General features: G+C 42.1%; 1 protein-coding gene across 1 annotated transcript; it reads right to left on the bottom strand.

Annotated features, from left to right (window-relative positions):
• Positions 1-1,229: 1,229 nt before the first annotated feature.
• Positions 1,230-9,336, bottom strand: Apcs (amyloid P component, serum). The gene is made up of 4 exons (XM_076861608.1): positions 9,273-9,336; positions 8,545-9,145; positions 3,602-3,649; positions 1,230-1,413 (listed from the first exon to the last, which is right to left on the bottom strand). Exons 1-4 carry the CDS (start codon positions 9,334-9,336, stop codon positions 1,230-1,232), a joined length of 897 nt encoding a protein of 298 aa, XP_076717723.1.
• Positions 9,337-16,977: the final 7,641 nt, after the last annotated feature.

Genomic DNA, 16,977 nt, shown 5'->3' with positions numbered 1-16,977 from the left:
AATGCAACATCTTATTATTTAAAAAAAAAATAAAAGCACACATATTTATTTAAAAGTTGGACACACAGTTGAACTACTAGGGAACAGAACTGGAGAAATAGATGTTTCTTCTTTAGTTTATGACTCATCTTTCCTGCAGCTCTTGTTCTTGGGCTCAGCTCTGACATTTAACTTCTGATTGCACAAGTGGGCTGTGGTTTGTCTGCTTTTGAGGGAATTTAGATTGAGAAAGAATGTGGGAGAGACCTTTTGTCTCTAACCCCGGAGACGGATGGAAGAGCAGCTGTGTGGAGAAGTAGACAGGGAAGGATTATCTATTATGCATTTATTATTATTGTTATGAAATAGGTTAAACGAGGTCTGATGACTACCCACCTTCTCATCATTGCTACACTTTCCTGCTCAGAACTTTCCGACTCCCCCTGACCCTCTCTCAGACAGGTCTGAAGATATGCAAGTCGTTACAAATTATGGGGATTCATTTTGCTTCTCAATTGGACCAGATCCAGGGATGTCTGGAAAATTGGTAAAGCCCCATGTCCTCGTGTGTCTAGAAGGGCGTTTATAGAGCAGATTGGCCTGTCGGTGAACGGAGGGAGGAAGGCCTACTCCAGTGTCACCACTCAAAAGGCTGGGAGCCCAGATGGAACCAAAAAGCAGAAGGGGAGACTGACTCATTGTTTTCTCTTTCTCTCTCTCTCTCCTCCAGCAGGTTCAATTCTTCCTGCTGTTGCCCTTGGACGTCAGACTCCAGGTTGTTCGGCCTTTGGATTCAGACCGGATCCTTGGCCTCATTTCTCATTCCGAGGTTCAGCTTGTTGGCCCGAGCAGCTCCAGGCTTTCCTGACTCCCCAACCTATAGACAACTGCCATGGGACTCTTCCTCCTCTGTTTGTGTGAGCCAATCTAATGAATCTTCTTATGATTCTATGTATTCTGTGTCTGTTTCTTTGGAAACCTGACTAATAACCTAGTGCAGAGCATATTGGGGAGGGGGGCGGTTACCCCTAAAAGTTGGCAGCATAGGTAGTCTGCCAGCAGGAGGAGAGGCCTCCTTCATCCTCAGGAGAGAAGCTCTCTCCGTCTGGCATGACCCCCGTCATCAGAGAATGCTCTTATTAGGCACTCGGTATCCATCTCTCCTGGCCTGACCCTGAAAGCACCATCAGAGAAGAGCTTACAGCATGTTCAGGACCTCTAGACCCAGCCTCGACCTCTCGAGAGCTTCTTCAACGAGTCGTACTTCTTTGATGCAGACATAGCAAAGACACAGAACAGACATCAGAAAGAGAGAGCCAGTTCTTAAAAGAACCTGGGTCTTTCCAGCCTAGGATCTCAGAAGTCTGTGAAGATATTCCGTACTCTAGACGATCTCTTTGTGAATTGTGGAGGGAACTGGACGATGGTTTGGTGCTGAAAAAGGGCAGCACAGACATTGGGTAGAATCCAGAATGAGGAAGGAAAAAAAAAAAAAAGAAGAAGAAGAAGCCCAAAGCCCCATCCTGCCCTGCTTTCCCTCTTGTAAGCACACCCAGTTTGATGGAAATTTGGTGAGGGATTCTGGTATTGCCACCACCTGTCAGATAGTGATCTAAACGCATTTCACTTAAGCAATAGGAAGGATTTTAGCACATTTAACTAACGGCCTCTAGGGATTTAGCAAACATTCTAAATCTGGGAAACACAACTTAGGGAACATTGTGAGTGTTTTTGGAAAAGACTCCATCTTAAAAAATAAGGAAGCACACAGTCAAGTATAATTGAACACGTCACATATAATTAAAGTAGTTTATATTAAAAGATCACAGAGATAGCAATCAGGCACCCATTAAGGAGAGTGATAGCGCAACTCTAAGTAACGTTCTAGAAAGGATGGGGCAGAACTAAACAGTTCTAACCACTTAAATTAAATGGAATTGAGTGACATTAAAAATTCTGTTCATCGGTCACACCAGCCACATTTCACAGGCAACAGTCATGTTGTGGTGGGGATGGGATGATTGGGAACTCTTCTTTTTTTTTTCTTTTTAACACTGTCCTATTTACAGTAATGATTATTACTCTTATTTTAAAATATTTTAATTTAAGCATGAAATTGTGATTTATGAATTGGAAAAGTCAAAGACAATGACAGTGAGAACAGAGAGTGGACTGAACAGAAAAGAGGCCACTGTGGACAGTTCTAGCCACAGTTCCAGTAGAGTCTTGGCTTCCAAAGCCTGATTATATGGAGTAAGCAGAACATTTTTTTTTAATATGTCAGATGAGAACAACAGATGTCGCCTGCCTTTTTTTTTTTCTGTTCCTGATGGACCTACTGCAATGAGTGATAGAATAGTTAAGAAGATGTTAAGCTACAAAAACTGTAGACATGTTTGGATTGGAGAAGAGGAAGAGTTGAACTAGATGGAGGCAAGAGGAGCAAAAAAAAAAAAGAAAAAAAAATCCTGGTATCTTTATTTTAGGGCCTGAAAAGTGCGGCTTCACCCTAAAGCAGCCACCCAGATGCTGTGAACATGTTTCATGTAAATATGATGTTACGTTTTTTGAGTAAGTTTATAAAAGTCTAATGATGGCTAATGATCCACTGGATGTGGGGAAAGTGGTATTGTGGTTTGGATGTGAGGTGTCCCCTGGAAGCTCCTGTGTTAATGTAGGAATATTCCGAGGTGAAATGATTAGATTGTGAGAGCCGTATGCTAATCCGTCCGGCCTAGTTTTAATGGACTCACTGGGTGGTAACAGTACGTCTGTGGGGTGTGGCTGATGGAAGCAGGTAACTGGGACCATGCCTTTGCTCTCTCTGCTTTCTGGCCACCATGAGTGGAGCAGCCCTCCTCTGCCAAGCCCTTCCACCACAATATTGTGTCTCACCTCGGGCCTAGAGCAAGGAGTTGGCTGACCATAAACTGAGCCAAATGAACTTTTCCTACTCTATGCTTTTCTATTTTTTTTGGTCACAACAATGAAAAGCTGACTAATACAGTGAGCCAGGTACATAAGCCCAGGAAGAAAAGGGGAATAGAATTTAGTTTATTGCCTATGATGTACATTTGGATTGAATTCAAAGGGCAATGGGAGCCGCAGTGGCCCTTTCAGACCAATGTTCTTTCCATATTGTTTGGCATTTACAGTCATGAATCATTTAACAACCCGGGCACATTCTGAGAAATGTATTTTTAGGTGATATCATTGTGTGAACATTATAGGGTGTACTTATGCAAACTGAGCAGCTACTTTGTCACTGGGGGATGGAATCATAGGGGACCTCTGGCATATAGATGCTCTGTTGTTGTCCAGAAATTTCGTATTTGATGTATAATTGTGTATGGAGGAAAGGTGTGGGGTGTGATGTACTAGGAAGCTATCATTTCACCTTTCTGAGGAGCATGAAGGAAAACCCATTTCTTCACTTAGAGACCCTCCCCAAAGAGGAAAATAAACAAAAGCCTTGTAGCAATTTGTATTTGTTCTCCAAAGAGTACACTTCAGTGACCATTTATACCGCACAAACGGTTGCTCACACTTGCTCACAATTTTTCCTAGTATTCTTCCCAATTCTCTCCAATCACATTACTCTACCTGAGAATTTAGTGCTCACCTAAATTTTCCTCCTCTTGGTGACACACCTGGAGATGTTTTAGAGTCCCTCATCAATTAAGAGCAACTGCCTAGTTGTCTCACTCTTCAACCCATCTCTTTCTGGGGTGCAGAAGCAATCCTGAACTGTTAGTGTGGCTCAGATGCAAAGTCCAAGGCTGTTAGTGTTCCTAGAAGTGAGAGGGATGGAAATATGGGATGTGGGAGTAAATCCCATTGCTAGTTCTTCTTGGCCTTTGGGTAGCTGGACACTTAAGAATTAAATCAGATAACAATGAGTGAGCAGCAGTGTTCACCTTGGGCAGGGAGAAGGTCACAAAGGGCACCGTGGAGCCAAAGAACTCTGTTGGCGTTACCCGTGGAGGTTGGCCGGGGTGAGCTCTCAGCATCTGGAACATGGATCAATGAGTAACAACTGTTTTAGCACCAGAAGACCACCTTTTTTTTTTTTTTTTTTTTTAACCTACTGGTTGCTATTTGAGTCTCTGCGCTGCCAGAAGTGAGTACAGCTGAGCACAGGAACAGCAGTCCTTCTGCCACCCAAGACTGGGTCTTCTGTGAGACGGAGCCCTAGGGGCATTTCTGTGTAAGGAACACACCAGTAGATAATCTCAAAAGCACGGCATAGAACAGAAAGGAGCTTTCAAAATGATTTATACATTCCAGAAGGATAAAAACCCTGTGGGAGAGTAAGAACACTGAAATGTGCTCATGCATCAAAATCTTAGTCATGAAGCCAATATTCCTACCAGAGGAAAAAAAAAGAAAAATAAGTGGAGGGGAAAAACACAATTTGAGGGTGAAAAAGGAAATACCATTTGCAAAGGGAAGAAATCATCCCAGAAACTGTGGACATGCCAAAACATTTCAATCTTTTTATATGCAACATCTTTGCCTAGAAACAATCTGTTTATTAAAAGAATTAAAATATGCAAGGTAGGCTAAGTCTCTGTAATTAAATTTTGTGTGTAAAGGAATCGTGCAGTTAAAGAAATAATGACGGTGCCTTGTTATCAGAATTCCCACTCGTCTCCTCTCCTCTCCTTTCTTTTATTCTTACTTTCCCCACTTTCTCCTCCCTCCCCGACCCTCCTTGACCTTCTATTTCCTTTTCCTCTCCTCTTCTCTCCCCCTTTTCCCTTTTCATTTAAAACAAAATAAATCTAAGAAACCATGGATGGAGGAATTAACCTAGTAAGAAACGGATGATTACATGAGCTATTTCAATAAACCACAGAATGGTCCTTCTTTGGGACAGAGCCTCCTTAGACTAAAAAAAAATGTCCACCCATCTTCCTGAGGGCGTGAAACCTGACTGGGCTCCTTTGTATTGTAGAACAGATCAAACTGTTACAAAAGACTACTGCAGTCTCACGACACCTGATTGTCAGTTTTTGTTAAAGATAGGCTCAGCCTTATGAGGTTCTAGGCTAGCCTTCAGAGATTATTAGATCACTTAGATCCCACTAGACTCTGGCTGGAGCACCAGATGCTAATCACACGGAGCCCTTCCGACCCTGTTGACTTTGCCTTTAAGGAAGCTGCTTCCTAAACTCCGTGATTAGGAAGGGACTCTCCGAGGAGTTCTGTTGCACAACTCCTGTCTCCTGGGTTAATTTTCTAGGAGACTTACTATATTCATCCCGTGGGTCTGCATGGAGTCAGAATCCAGAAATAAGCCAGGGGATCTCATTACAAGTGGTGCACACAGGCATACTGAGCAAGCTTTGATCTCACGTGGCCTGGTACCTAAATTTTCATCTAGTAAAAAATAGCTCGACCTCAGTTGAAGGTATATGGAATGTCACTTGGCACTATTCTTTGTTCTTTTGAATCCTTGTTAGTGGTTTGTTCTTGGTGAGTTATGGGTGAAAATGCTCCTGTATAAAGTCAAAGGTGAGGCTCCTTTGTGTATATAGAAAGAACTTACCTGGTTTCTCCTATTAGAAGGGGAAATGCATGGATTTGTTTAGGTAAGAACTAGATTTAGGGACAGAGACTGAAACTGGAGTATGAATATTTCTTTTTATTTGTATGACTATTCCAAGAAGTTTAGGCAAGTGACTTAAAAGTTTTAGGGAGTTATTCTCTTTATCATCCTAGCAAACAATTGCAGCGTGGCGGAACATGTAGTGAGTGGGTCTTTGCATGATCATCACATCTAATCCTCCCGAGAATCCCATGCAGCAATCCAGAGAAGCAGCTGTCCTTGCAAGAGCTCTGAGTGAAGTGTTTTGCATTTACCTTTGGCCTCTATCTCTAGACACAATTGTATAACTATGGGCCTCATCACAGGAATGCAAATTAAAACCTTGAGTTATTTAGAATGGCCATCATTAAAAAGACAAGCAATAACCAATGCTGGTGAGAATACAGAGAAAGAGAACTCTCAGTTATTCTTGGGAATATAAATTCGTACAGCCATTATGGAAAACAGCATGGCTATTCTTCAAGAAACTTAAACTAGAACTACCATATGACCCAATAATTCCACCATTCCATAACCCAAAGGAGTTGAACTCTTCATATCAAAAAGATATTTGTACCTCTGTGTTTACTGTAGCATGATTCACAATAGCCAAAAGATGAAATCACCTAAGTGCCCTCCAACAGATGAATGGATGAAGAAAACATGATATATTCACACAATGGATTACTATTTATCCATTAAGAAGAATAAAATCCTGTCATTCGCTGGAACATGGATTCAACTGGAGAACGTTTTGATGAGTGAAACTCACTTCATGATTGGACACCGAACAGTGAAACAGACACTGAAAGACAAATACCACATGTTCTCAATGCATAAGGAAACAATAAGTGAAACTTGTATGGAGTGGAATAGTAGATACTGGGGAAAAGGGAGGGGAGGGACTGAAAGAAATTGGGAGGAGGACTAGGAAAGGTGCTGGGGGAGGGGGCTTGAGAATAGAAGTGCTATTGGACACGGTTATGCAATATGTATGTATGTATGGAAATATCAGAGTGAATTTGTCAGTTTGTACAATTAGCATATATATTAATAAATACAATACAATAACAACAACAACACAAAAAAAAACAAGAAAAAGAAAAAAATAAACTACGCCTCTATCTCAGGTGGAGTTGGGAGGTGAAGTAGGAGGATATCAACCTGTGATAGAAAAAAATCCTAGAAATGTGAAGGATAGATTACAGCACAGGCTGATTACTGTTAGGGGAATCCATATTTAGATGACACAGACTTATTAGAATATAAACTCTCAAAAAAGGCAAGCACCACGATTATTTCACCCAATATAATATTTTCAGTGCCTGGCATAGTTCCTGGAATAGAATAGTGGCTCAATAAATAATTGAGCAAATGGATGCTACTATCCAGTGTACTGGCTTCATTCCCGAAATTTGTTTTAGGTTCCTTGGCAGAGGGGATTGTTGAACTGAAACGCCCTACTTTTGGGTGCTTCTACAATGTTAGGGCGAGCAACATGTTCACATGTTCTCGATGGAAACATGTTATGCAAGAATAGATGATCTTTCTAGTCCTCACAATGCACATTTATGAAAAGAAGGGTAATTAGTCTTAAGGAACATAAAGCAGACCTTAGCTCATGAGATGGCAATTGGAAACTAATAATTTCCCACATTGCTGAAGTTCTTGTCTAATGAAGTTCATGTTCTGAATACCAAATATTTCCAGGTTCTATCTGTTCCTGTATGTCCTGATTCCATTCTGGGAGATCCTAGAACATCCCCTACTTTCTTGTTCTGATGCCTGCCTCTGTCCATTTCAGACGAATGGCCTTAAGATTTGAAGTAATCACCCGTTATCATTTGGAAGCTATCCTGGATTTAGTTTTTTTTTTTTTTTAATTTCCCTTGACTTCATCTCTATTATGTGTGGGAAAGGACTGTCTTTTTGCCCATCTGAAGCCCAAACTCCCTCCAAGATCTTTGCTTCTCTGGGAAGGCAACTCGTATCTTTTGAGAATGTGCCAGACACTATGCTCCATGCTTTTAATAATCACAGAATCATTACTACTAATAGCATCTGACATTTATTTTGGAGTGTTATAATTAGCCTGCTACTTGGGCTGAGTTGTTCCTGAAATGTACATAGAACTGTGAGCGGCCCTGGCAATGGAGGGTAGGGTCACTTTAAAGGTTTAAATGACATCCTGTGAGAAGGAGGGATTGGTGGAAGGATTGGAAGCGGAGGATTCATGTGAGCAATATTCGTAGTATAATTTGTTTTTGATCATATCAGTGCAGCATTATGAAAAGCAAGCCCTGCACAATACCCCTGGGGTTTTTGAGACAGAAAGGCACGTTTGTCTTTACACAAAATGATCCCAGTTTCTTATGCATTTTTAGTTTTCATTCCGATTCTAGTTTTTTCCGCCTCTAGCTCATTACTCGCTGTCAAGTTCTCAACGATTGCTTACTTATCTCTTTACAGTTGCCTCCCTGTCGCAACCTCAGACTTCTTTTCTATTGATTCATAGTTGGAAAAACAAATAGAAAGATTTCGATTCCAATTCTGCACCTATTTTGAATTGCTATTAAAATAATTATTAGTAGTTTGTAAATGTTGCCACTGCTGCCCCCAACTCCCTCCGCAGCTCATCAAGTGCTCCGGCTTTGTGTTGAATATCTTCCTAGTTACTTAAAGCTTTTTCTCTCCCTACTTTACAACCTGATTTTTCTGGACAATGGAACAGCAGTGACCAAACAACAAAACAACAACAAAACAAAAAAACAAAAAACAACCCCCCCAAAACCAAACAAATAAAACAGCCCCCCCAAAAAAATCTCCCAAAAAACAAAAACAAAACAATGCAAGTGGCATAATACCATATTTTTTTATTAGACAAATATGTAGATAGGAAATTCAATAAAGAAAGAGTTATAGGTATAGGGTCTGAGCAGATCTCTTAGAGTTTTTATTAAAGCAAGATTTCAGACCAGACTCGGGGCTTGGTGACAACATAGCCATTCACTTCATAGTTCAGATCTCTCCAGTTCAGGATATTCGGACTGGGAGGGGAATCCTGATATACAAGCTGGATCTCTTCTGGGGACAGCACCGTGTCCCACAAGTATAAATCTGCGATCTCTCCCACAAAGGACTGGCTCTTATCAAAACTGCCTCCATAGGAATCTTGCTCCTGTCCCAGGACAATCTTGGGGTGGGCTTCCACCGAGTATCCCTGCTTCAAACCCTTTTTCACCAGAGGTTTTCCATTGATCCAAAACTCGGCAATGCCCGTGGAGGACTCCCAGCTGGTACAGAGGTGGACCGGGGCTAGGGGGTCTTCGACAACCTTGGCTGTGACTTTGCTCCGTCCGATGTATAGATTATACTGTCCAGCTTTTTCTTTATAGATCAGTAGCTCGTTGTCCTTACCCTGAGCATTGTAGGAGAAGAGGCTGTAGGCCCGGGAAAGGTCGCTGTAGGCTCGCAAACACAAGGTGAGGTTCTGCAGAGGCTTCTTCACCTCCGCAATCAGATTCACATGGTCAGAAGAAGATTCTCTAGGGAACACAAATGCCTTTCCTCTGAGGTCTGTGGGAACGAAATCAGAAACATAATGACTTTCACCAGGAACTCAGGGGGCGGGGGAGGGGAATGATCCCAGATTCAACTTCATTTTCTCATCCCAGTCTCCTTGATCGACTCCTGACCTCCCTACCTGTCTGAGCGAAGGTTCCCTGGAGGCTGATGAGGACAGAGACCCAAAACAGCAGCCTGTCCATGTCCTTGGCCTGGGGTTGTGACAGCAGCAACAGTGACAAAGGTGGCTGACCACTGAACTCTCGAGACTCCCCCTCTTAGACCGCAGGCTTTAAGGGCACTTTGGTGACCCTGGGGGTGGTGAGCACCAATGATGTGTGAGCTTCCAGACCCTCCTCCTGGTGCTGCTGATCAGAGCTGCTGACAGAATGGGATTGGCAAGGCCCTGGGCTCGGAAATCAATGGGCGTTACTTATTAAACACAAATGACTGCCGGAGCTCTTACTTAGCTCTTTCCCTTCTTTTGTGTTCCTGTATTTTCTCATTTCTGATTTTGTAATTTTTCTGGGGACATAATACCGGAAGAGATGTCAGTATCCCTCCTAGTTCTTCTCTTTGAGTCTTTCGCCACTAAGTGTGTATTTAATTGATCTTTGGTGATGACCCCATTAATAGAGAACGTGCACATTTATTTACTAATTCCCAGGCACTACATTGGCTACTGGGGCATCAGTGGTGACTGACTCTTGCACAACCCCAATGACCTTTCTCTCCATAATCTCTGCTACTACTTAAGCAGCCACACCTGATTAGCTGCTGCTCAAACCTGCTCTGCCTGTAAGATATCAAACTGAGGTTTTCCTTTCCACCTATCCGGACTTTTCTTCTCTCTCCTCACTAAATGGTATGGGATCTTCATTCTCACCCTCTGTCTAGCTTCCAATTCATTCTCTCCTCTCTCAGCTCACTCCAGCCTTCTGACCAACCTTTTCAATGGCCCAATAACTGCCACCAGTAATTAACTTTCTCTACTAATGTTCAGATTATTCTTATCTCTGGGAAGTTTTCCGTTATCTTCTATTCTTTTTTTTTTTTTTTTTTTAGGTTGAATCATGGTTGCGAAGCTTTATCTGACTTGTGGCACAGTAAGGGTGGGTGTTGGAGTTGGAGTTACATGCAGCTGGTTGTATCCTGAATTAAATACTAATCCTCCTGCTTGGAAGCCCATGCTGTTTCCAATCTTGCTCCAGCCTGGCTGTAAACTCTGAATCAGATCCTATTCTTCAGTCTAACACCTCTAATTGTTGTTCTTCATAGATGCCCTGCTTTCCTGGTTTGGGTACTTCTAGTTATTTCTTTCATTTCTTACTTATCCTTCTCTGTTTCTCAAAATCCTAACTGTTCTTCAAAATTAATCTCGAGAGTAATCTGCTTCATGAAGACTGTTATGGTCTGGATGTGAGGTATGCCCCTCAAAGTTCACCAATGCAAGAAGGTGCAGAGAAGAAATGATTGGCTTATGAGAGCCTTAACCCAACCTGTGGATTAATCACCTGATGGGATTAATGGAGTGGTAACTGAAGACAGGTGGGACATTGGGGGCGTGACTTTGGGGTATATATTTGTATCTGGTGAGTGGAATCTCTTTCTCTGCTCTCTGATCATCATGTGAGCTGCTTCCTTCTGCAACATTCTTCCGCCATGTTGTTCTGCCTCCCTTTGAGACCTGAAGAATAAAGCCAGCTATCTATGGATTGAGACCTCAAAAACCATGAGCCCTCAAACTTTTCCTCCTCTACAGTTGTTCTGGTTGGGTCCTTTTAATCACATCCATGAAAGTCTGACTAAAAGAAAGACTTTTCTGATGTCTCAACAGGACATTAATTTTGCCTCTTTGGGACTCCTAATAAAGTCTTAACCAAAGAGTAGGAGTCCACTGTTTCTGTTCACTAGTGGTTGACTATTGTCCAACCCACTAAAGCTCTCTGAACCTTAGATTCCTTCTTTGCAAAACAAAGATAGAGCTATCTATCTCACAGTACTGTGGGGGAGGATAAATGAGAAAATATAATATGCATAAAGTGCACAGAATGTTATCTAGTTGGCTACCATTATCATTTTAAAGCCTTTTTTAGTCTATTACCAATGTCTGCCTGGAATTGAAAATATTTTAGCATATTTATCTCTTATCCCCTCCAGACAAAAGATGGTTACTTGGTCTTATTCATATTTAGATCACTCATCTGATTTTTTTTTAAACATGTGAAATGAGCCTTCCATATGTTTGTGCAATCAAAGGGCACAAGTAGGGCAAGGACTTCTTACATGCAACAGCTTAGGAGCAATGCAAACTAAGACAGAATGGAGTAATATGAGCAGGTGACACTATAAATAGGAACGGGGAGGTAACCTTTACTGTGAACCCTGGGAATATATAATTCCTGGTCCCAGATGTTGATTAATGAGTGTCATAAAATTCACAGAATAGGGTTCGCCAGCTGCTTCTAGTTTTCATCATAAATTAACAAATTATCATTCTGTCAACAAAAAATGGTTTGGATATTAATATAAAAGAAACTCCTCTTTTTTTTTTTTTTTTTTTTTTTACTAGGAGCTGAGTCCGTGGAGCTGGACTGGGGAATGAGGGATGATCCTGGAGAGACTAGAGGTAAGGGAATTTGTACTGGGGCCAAGTGCCAGGGCTTATAGTTGACCATGGAAATGTGTTCAGACACTGTGAAGAAGTGATCTTGGTTAAAAAGCTTGTTCATAGTAGAATGGGAAAGAGGGAGGAAAAATGGGGCCCGACTCTTTCCTTCTCTGGAATATGTTTTTCAGGCTTTGTAAGGGAATTGACTGTGCTCCGGCAGTCATCAAGTTGGAAACCAAGGACTCTTTCTATACAGAAAGTCAGGATATAGGAAAATAAATCCTGGGTCTTCAGGACTGAGTGGTGTTCTCAAGGTGAACCAATATCTGCCATTGCCACAAGGCTCCTGGGTGCTTTCCTGCCCGCGAACATGCAGATACAGGTGGGTGCCTGTCTATCTAATGGCTCCAGAAGGCTTGAGTGTAAGAGAGGAAAGATGATAGATAGGAGGCCGAGGAGAAGCAGGGCCACCTGTGTGTCTCAGCAGGGTTATCCTGGTTCAGTCAGATGGCATACAATTGAGTTTGACCTCAGGGGGGCGGGTAAAAAAGGGGAAAGAAGGTATCGGGGAACCAAAAAGGGGCTATTACCGGGCGCTTCCCAAAGGCAGGAAGTGAGGAATAAGTAAGGTTCACTGAAAGACTAAAGAACACCTTAATGATATCTTCTAAGTTCTTGGGCATTTGTGGAAGACAAGAAGTCACAATGACTCTTAGAAAATGCTCGACAGGAAGGAAGAGACTGAAGGAAAACCTGAGGTAGTACTGAAGACTCTAGGACTAAGAATTATTTGCTGTATGTTCTGTTAGCCTCAGTTTACTTACAAGCATGTAGAGGCACTGGAAGAATTCAGAATAATGATAATTACCCTGGTGTGTAGTTGTTCAAAATCAAAGCTACACAATTTCACTCTGATGAAAGAGTCTTATGGAGGAAAAGAAAAAAAAAAGAAAGAAAAACTGAGAATTTAAAAATAAAAATATGTTGAATATAGAACCCAATTAAGCTTTACTCCAAATTTTTTATTCCATATTATCTTAATCCATTTTCTGTTGCTATAACTGATTGCCATAGACTGGCTAATTTATAAAGAATAAAAATTTATTTAGCTTACATCTCTGGAGGCTGGGAAGTCTAAGATTATGGCACCAACATCAGATGATAGCCTTTATTTCACATGATAACATGGAAAAGAAACCATGGAGTGAGACACAGCAAGCATGCCAGAGACAGCCTGCTTTTATAACAAAGCAACTTCCAAGATGAGCTTTTAATCCATTAACCCATGAGTGACCAGTCACCTCCTAAAGGTGCCATGTCTCAACACTGAGTGTGACTTTGAGGATTAAGTTTCCAAAACATGCAATCTGGGGGCATGCCGAAACCACAGCACATAGGGTTTTAGAAAGTATGGCGCTACTGTTGCGGTTAGGATCACAGTGAGGGAGTTAATTTGGAGGAGATGGAGGATAGGTGATAAGTCTGATCCCCCAAATTTGGGAATTTAAAATAATAATATGACCCGCCCCTAGGGTGAGAAAAGATAAAAGGCCAGTGGAGAACCTGAACTATGTGATGGCCACTTGGGATTAGAAATATAGGTTTCAGGGGAATCAGCATTTAGGTGATGGTGAAATCATAGATTATCTCTTTCAGTGGAAAGAGAGGACGGAAAAGGTCAGAAGTCCACATACTCATCTGGGAGGACATTTGCATTCATTGGCTGGAGGCAGGGGAAGAGTTGAGGCTTGGCCGGAGAGGAAGGAGTGTGTGCACGAGTTTCCAGGAAGCAGTGTCCTGTGGCATTAAGGGCAAGAGAGAGATCTAAGTAGAAAGGGTGCTGGATTTCACAATAAAAATTTCATTGGTGACCTTTGAAAGAGCAATTTTCGTAAAGTGGGCATGGCAGGATTCAAGTTTCAGGGGATGATGCGGGGAGAAAGAAGAAGGGAGTCTATTTCCTAAGGTTCAGTGGTTTTGACAGGAAACAAAAAGAGAGAAACCAGATTCTCCTTAGGAGACCGGGGGTCCAATGTGTATTTTTTTTTCTTCCCGCACGGATTATAGATGGTCTCTTTTTGACAGAGTGGGTGATTTTATCTCTGTTTCTCTCCGTAACATTTCCTCCAACAACGGAGAAAAATCAGTAGCCACCTGAGATTATGACTGACCTTTCTACCCAAGTAGCTTTTTCAGACTCTAAAGGCCAGCCTGCAGGCTGTTGGCAGACTTTACTTCTGCTTCTCAACTCTGGAATCTTCACAAATCTGTCACTTTTCGGGTGCCGTTGACACACCTCTTTGAGGTGATTAGGTCTCCAGGGATCTGACCTCACGCATGAATCAATGTCACTAATGCAAGAGTGAGCTTTGTTATGAGAGTGGGTTTGTCCCTCTCTTGATCTCTCTTCTGTTGCTCGCCCACCATTGATGCCTTCAGCCATCTTATAAGGCAGCAAAAATGTCCTCCCCAGATGTGACCTCTTGATCCGGGACTGCCCACTCTCCAGGACCCCGAGCCCAATACACTGCTATTATGGATAATTTACCCGGGTCTGTGGCATTCTTTTATCACATCACAAAATAGACGAAGGCAGAAACCTGGTCTTAAGAAGTGGGGCTGTTTGTATAGCGAATACCTGAAAATATGGCAGCGGCTGTGGAACTGGATAACGGCTAGAGGTTGGAAGAATTTGCAGGCTACAAAGAGCCTGCACTTCCACCGGTGGAAAACTAAGAGCAATTCAAAAGTAGAGAACTTGAGGGAAAGTCAGCAATGTGGAGACTCTGTGAGTGGTTATGATGAGAGAACACTGGCAAAAATGTTGACAGTGAGTGACATTTTGATGAGGTCTCAGGTGCAACTGAGGGAGCAAGGAATTGGGAACTAGAGTAAAGGCCACCCTCGTGACACACTTGCAAAAAACTTGATGGAACTGTGTCTGTATCCTAGAGCTTTAGAGAAGGCAGAATTTAAAAGCAGTGACCTAGAATATTTAGCATAAGAAATATCTAAGCAGTAGGGTATCCAAGTGTGTATGTCTTCTTTGGGCTGCTTACAGCAAAATAAAAGAGGAGATCCATGATTTAAATCTATAATTAAAAGGGAAATGTAGGTTTTGATTTCCTAACTAGAGGGGAGTTTGCCTCAGGATGTGTAGTTGACTTTGGACTTTTCAAATGGCACAAGAACGAGTTGAGACTTTGGGTGTTAGTGGAATAAAATAAACAAATTTTGCATGTGAGAAGAACATAAATTGGGGGCGGGGCTGGGGTGAAATGCTATGGTTTGAATGTATCCCTCAGAGTTTATGTACTGAAATCTTAATCCTCGATGCATCAGTGTTGAGAAGTAGGGACTTAAAGGAAGAGATTAAGATTAGATCATGAGCCGGGTGCAGTGGCGCACACCTGTAATCGCAGCAGCTCAAGAGGCTGAGACAGGAGGATCATGAGTTCAAAACCAGCTTCAGCAATAGTGAGATGCTAAGCAACTCAGTGAGACTCTGTCTCTAAATAAAATAGAAAATAGGACTGGGGGTGTGGCTCAGTGGTCGGGTGCCCCTGAGTTCAATCCCTGGTACCCCTACCCAAGAAAAAAAGATAAGGTTGTGAGGACTCTGGCATCATGAATGGATTAATGTCATTCCTCTAAGAGTGGGTGTGTTCTCAAAGTGAGTTTGGCTCCTTCTTCCTGTTTTGCAGGTGATATCTTCTATAGTGTTAGGACACAGCAAGAAGGCTCTCACCACATGCAGCCCCTCGATCTTGGACTTCCCAGCCTTCAGAATCATGACCATAATAAACTGCTAGTATTTACAAATTACCTAGTCTCTGCTATTCTGTCATAGCAGCACACAGTGGACTGAGACAATGTCTGAGATTGTGACTTGACTTCTACCACAGTACTTTTTTTTTTTTTTTAATATTCTAAACGCCAGGCTCTAGGCTACTAGCCGACTTCCACTGCCCTTTCTCAATTCCAGTATCTTCACAAATTGGCTTTTCCCTCTCCAGACCCTGTTGATACATGGGAGTCTTTTCTTGATCTCAGTTCTCTGTTCCTAATTTCAGGCTTCATTTATAAAAAGCAAATCCCTGCTAACTTTGTTATTTTCTACTTTTGGATTCCATGAGACGTCTAGACTAAGTGACCTCCCTGAGATCTCGCTCTAAATTCAGAATCCAACTGAAACTACTCTCTGGGGCGTCACAATGTCTCTCTCTCATTCTCTATCCTCTACATTCCTAGATTACTTCCTTTTTGAACCACGTCTGTAGTCTTTATAAAATTTAGCTGTTGTTACTGAAGTGGGTTTTTTAACCCGTCTTTTTTCGTGTAAAATTTTTGTAAAATTTGCCTTTCATCAGAGCTCGCTGGTCACAACCACATCCTTGCTGTTCATGATCTTTTCATGACACTAGATCAGAGGGCGGAGATGTGCAAAAGAGAAAAAAATACAACGACAGGGACTCAGTGTCACTCTGTACCTTGAGTATGTTGATGGAAAATTTTCCCTTCTCTGCGTATAGGAATTCATTTCTCAGTCGACAGTGACAGGAAATACATTCCTCAAAGAAACAGGGACAGATTTCTTAAATGTGTGGCTCACGGGTGTTATCTAGAACTGTCTTTCTTTGCTCTTATCACTGTACCTTTATCCTATGCCGTGTTTGCACCCAAGACCTAGAGTTTGTGTCAGAACAACAGTTTTTCCATATTGACCCATTTCATTGACCATCTTAAGCCTTCAGAATACAGAGAAAGAACCTCACAGAAGCCGACAGAGTTCACCTTCCTGCACCGTTTCAGCTTCTGTAAATGTCACCTTCTGTGTCATCCTGGTGGCCCTCACCCACCTTGACCACATCCTTTTTCCTGAGTATGCTGGCTAGTTCAGAGACTAGATGCGTTGGTTACTGTGCCACACAGCCTCACAGGTCAATCGAGCAATCATTCTTGGTATTTGTCATCTTGACAACCACCGACTGCTAAGTGGTTTTCTGGAAATTCCTAAGGTAGCATCTTTGTGAACACAAGTATGTGCCCCGCTTGCACTTCTGTGACTGTGTTGTGACCCACTTCTTGACACCCTGCCGTGAAACCTTCCTGTTCTAATGACACAGTCCCTGAGGTAAGCAGTATTTTATCCTTCACAACTCTGTTCACGGATTTTGTCCGAATTTCTCACATTAACATCCTTATCACCTTCACCCTGCTCTGGGCTGCCTCC

Source organism: Callospermophilus lateralis, chromosome 7 (assembly GCF_048772815.1).
Source record: "Callospermophilus lateralis isolate mCalLat2 chromosome 7, mCalLat2.hap1, whole genome shotgun sequence".
NCBI lineage: Eukaryota > Metazoa > Chordata > Mammalia > Rodentia > Sciuridae > Callospermophilus > Callospermophilus lateralis.
This window is presented reverse-complemented; position numbering and strand designations above follow the sequence as displayed.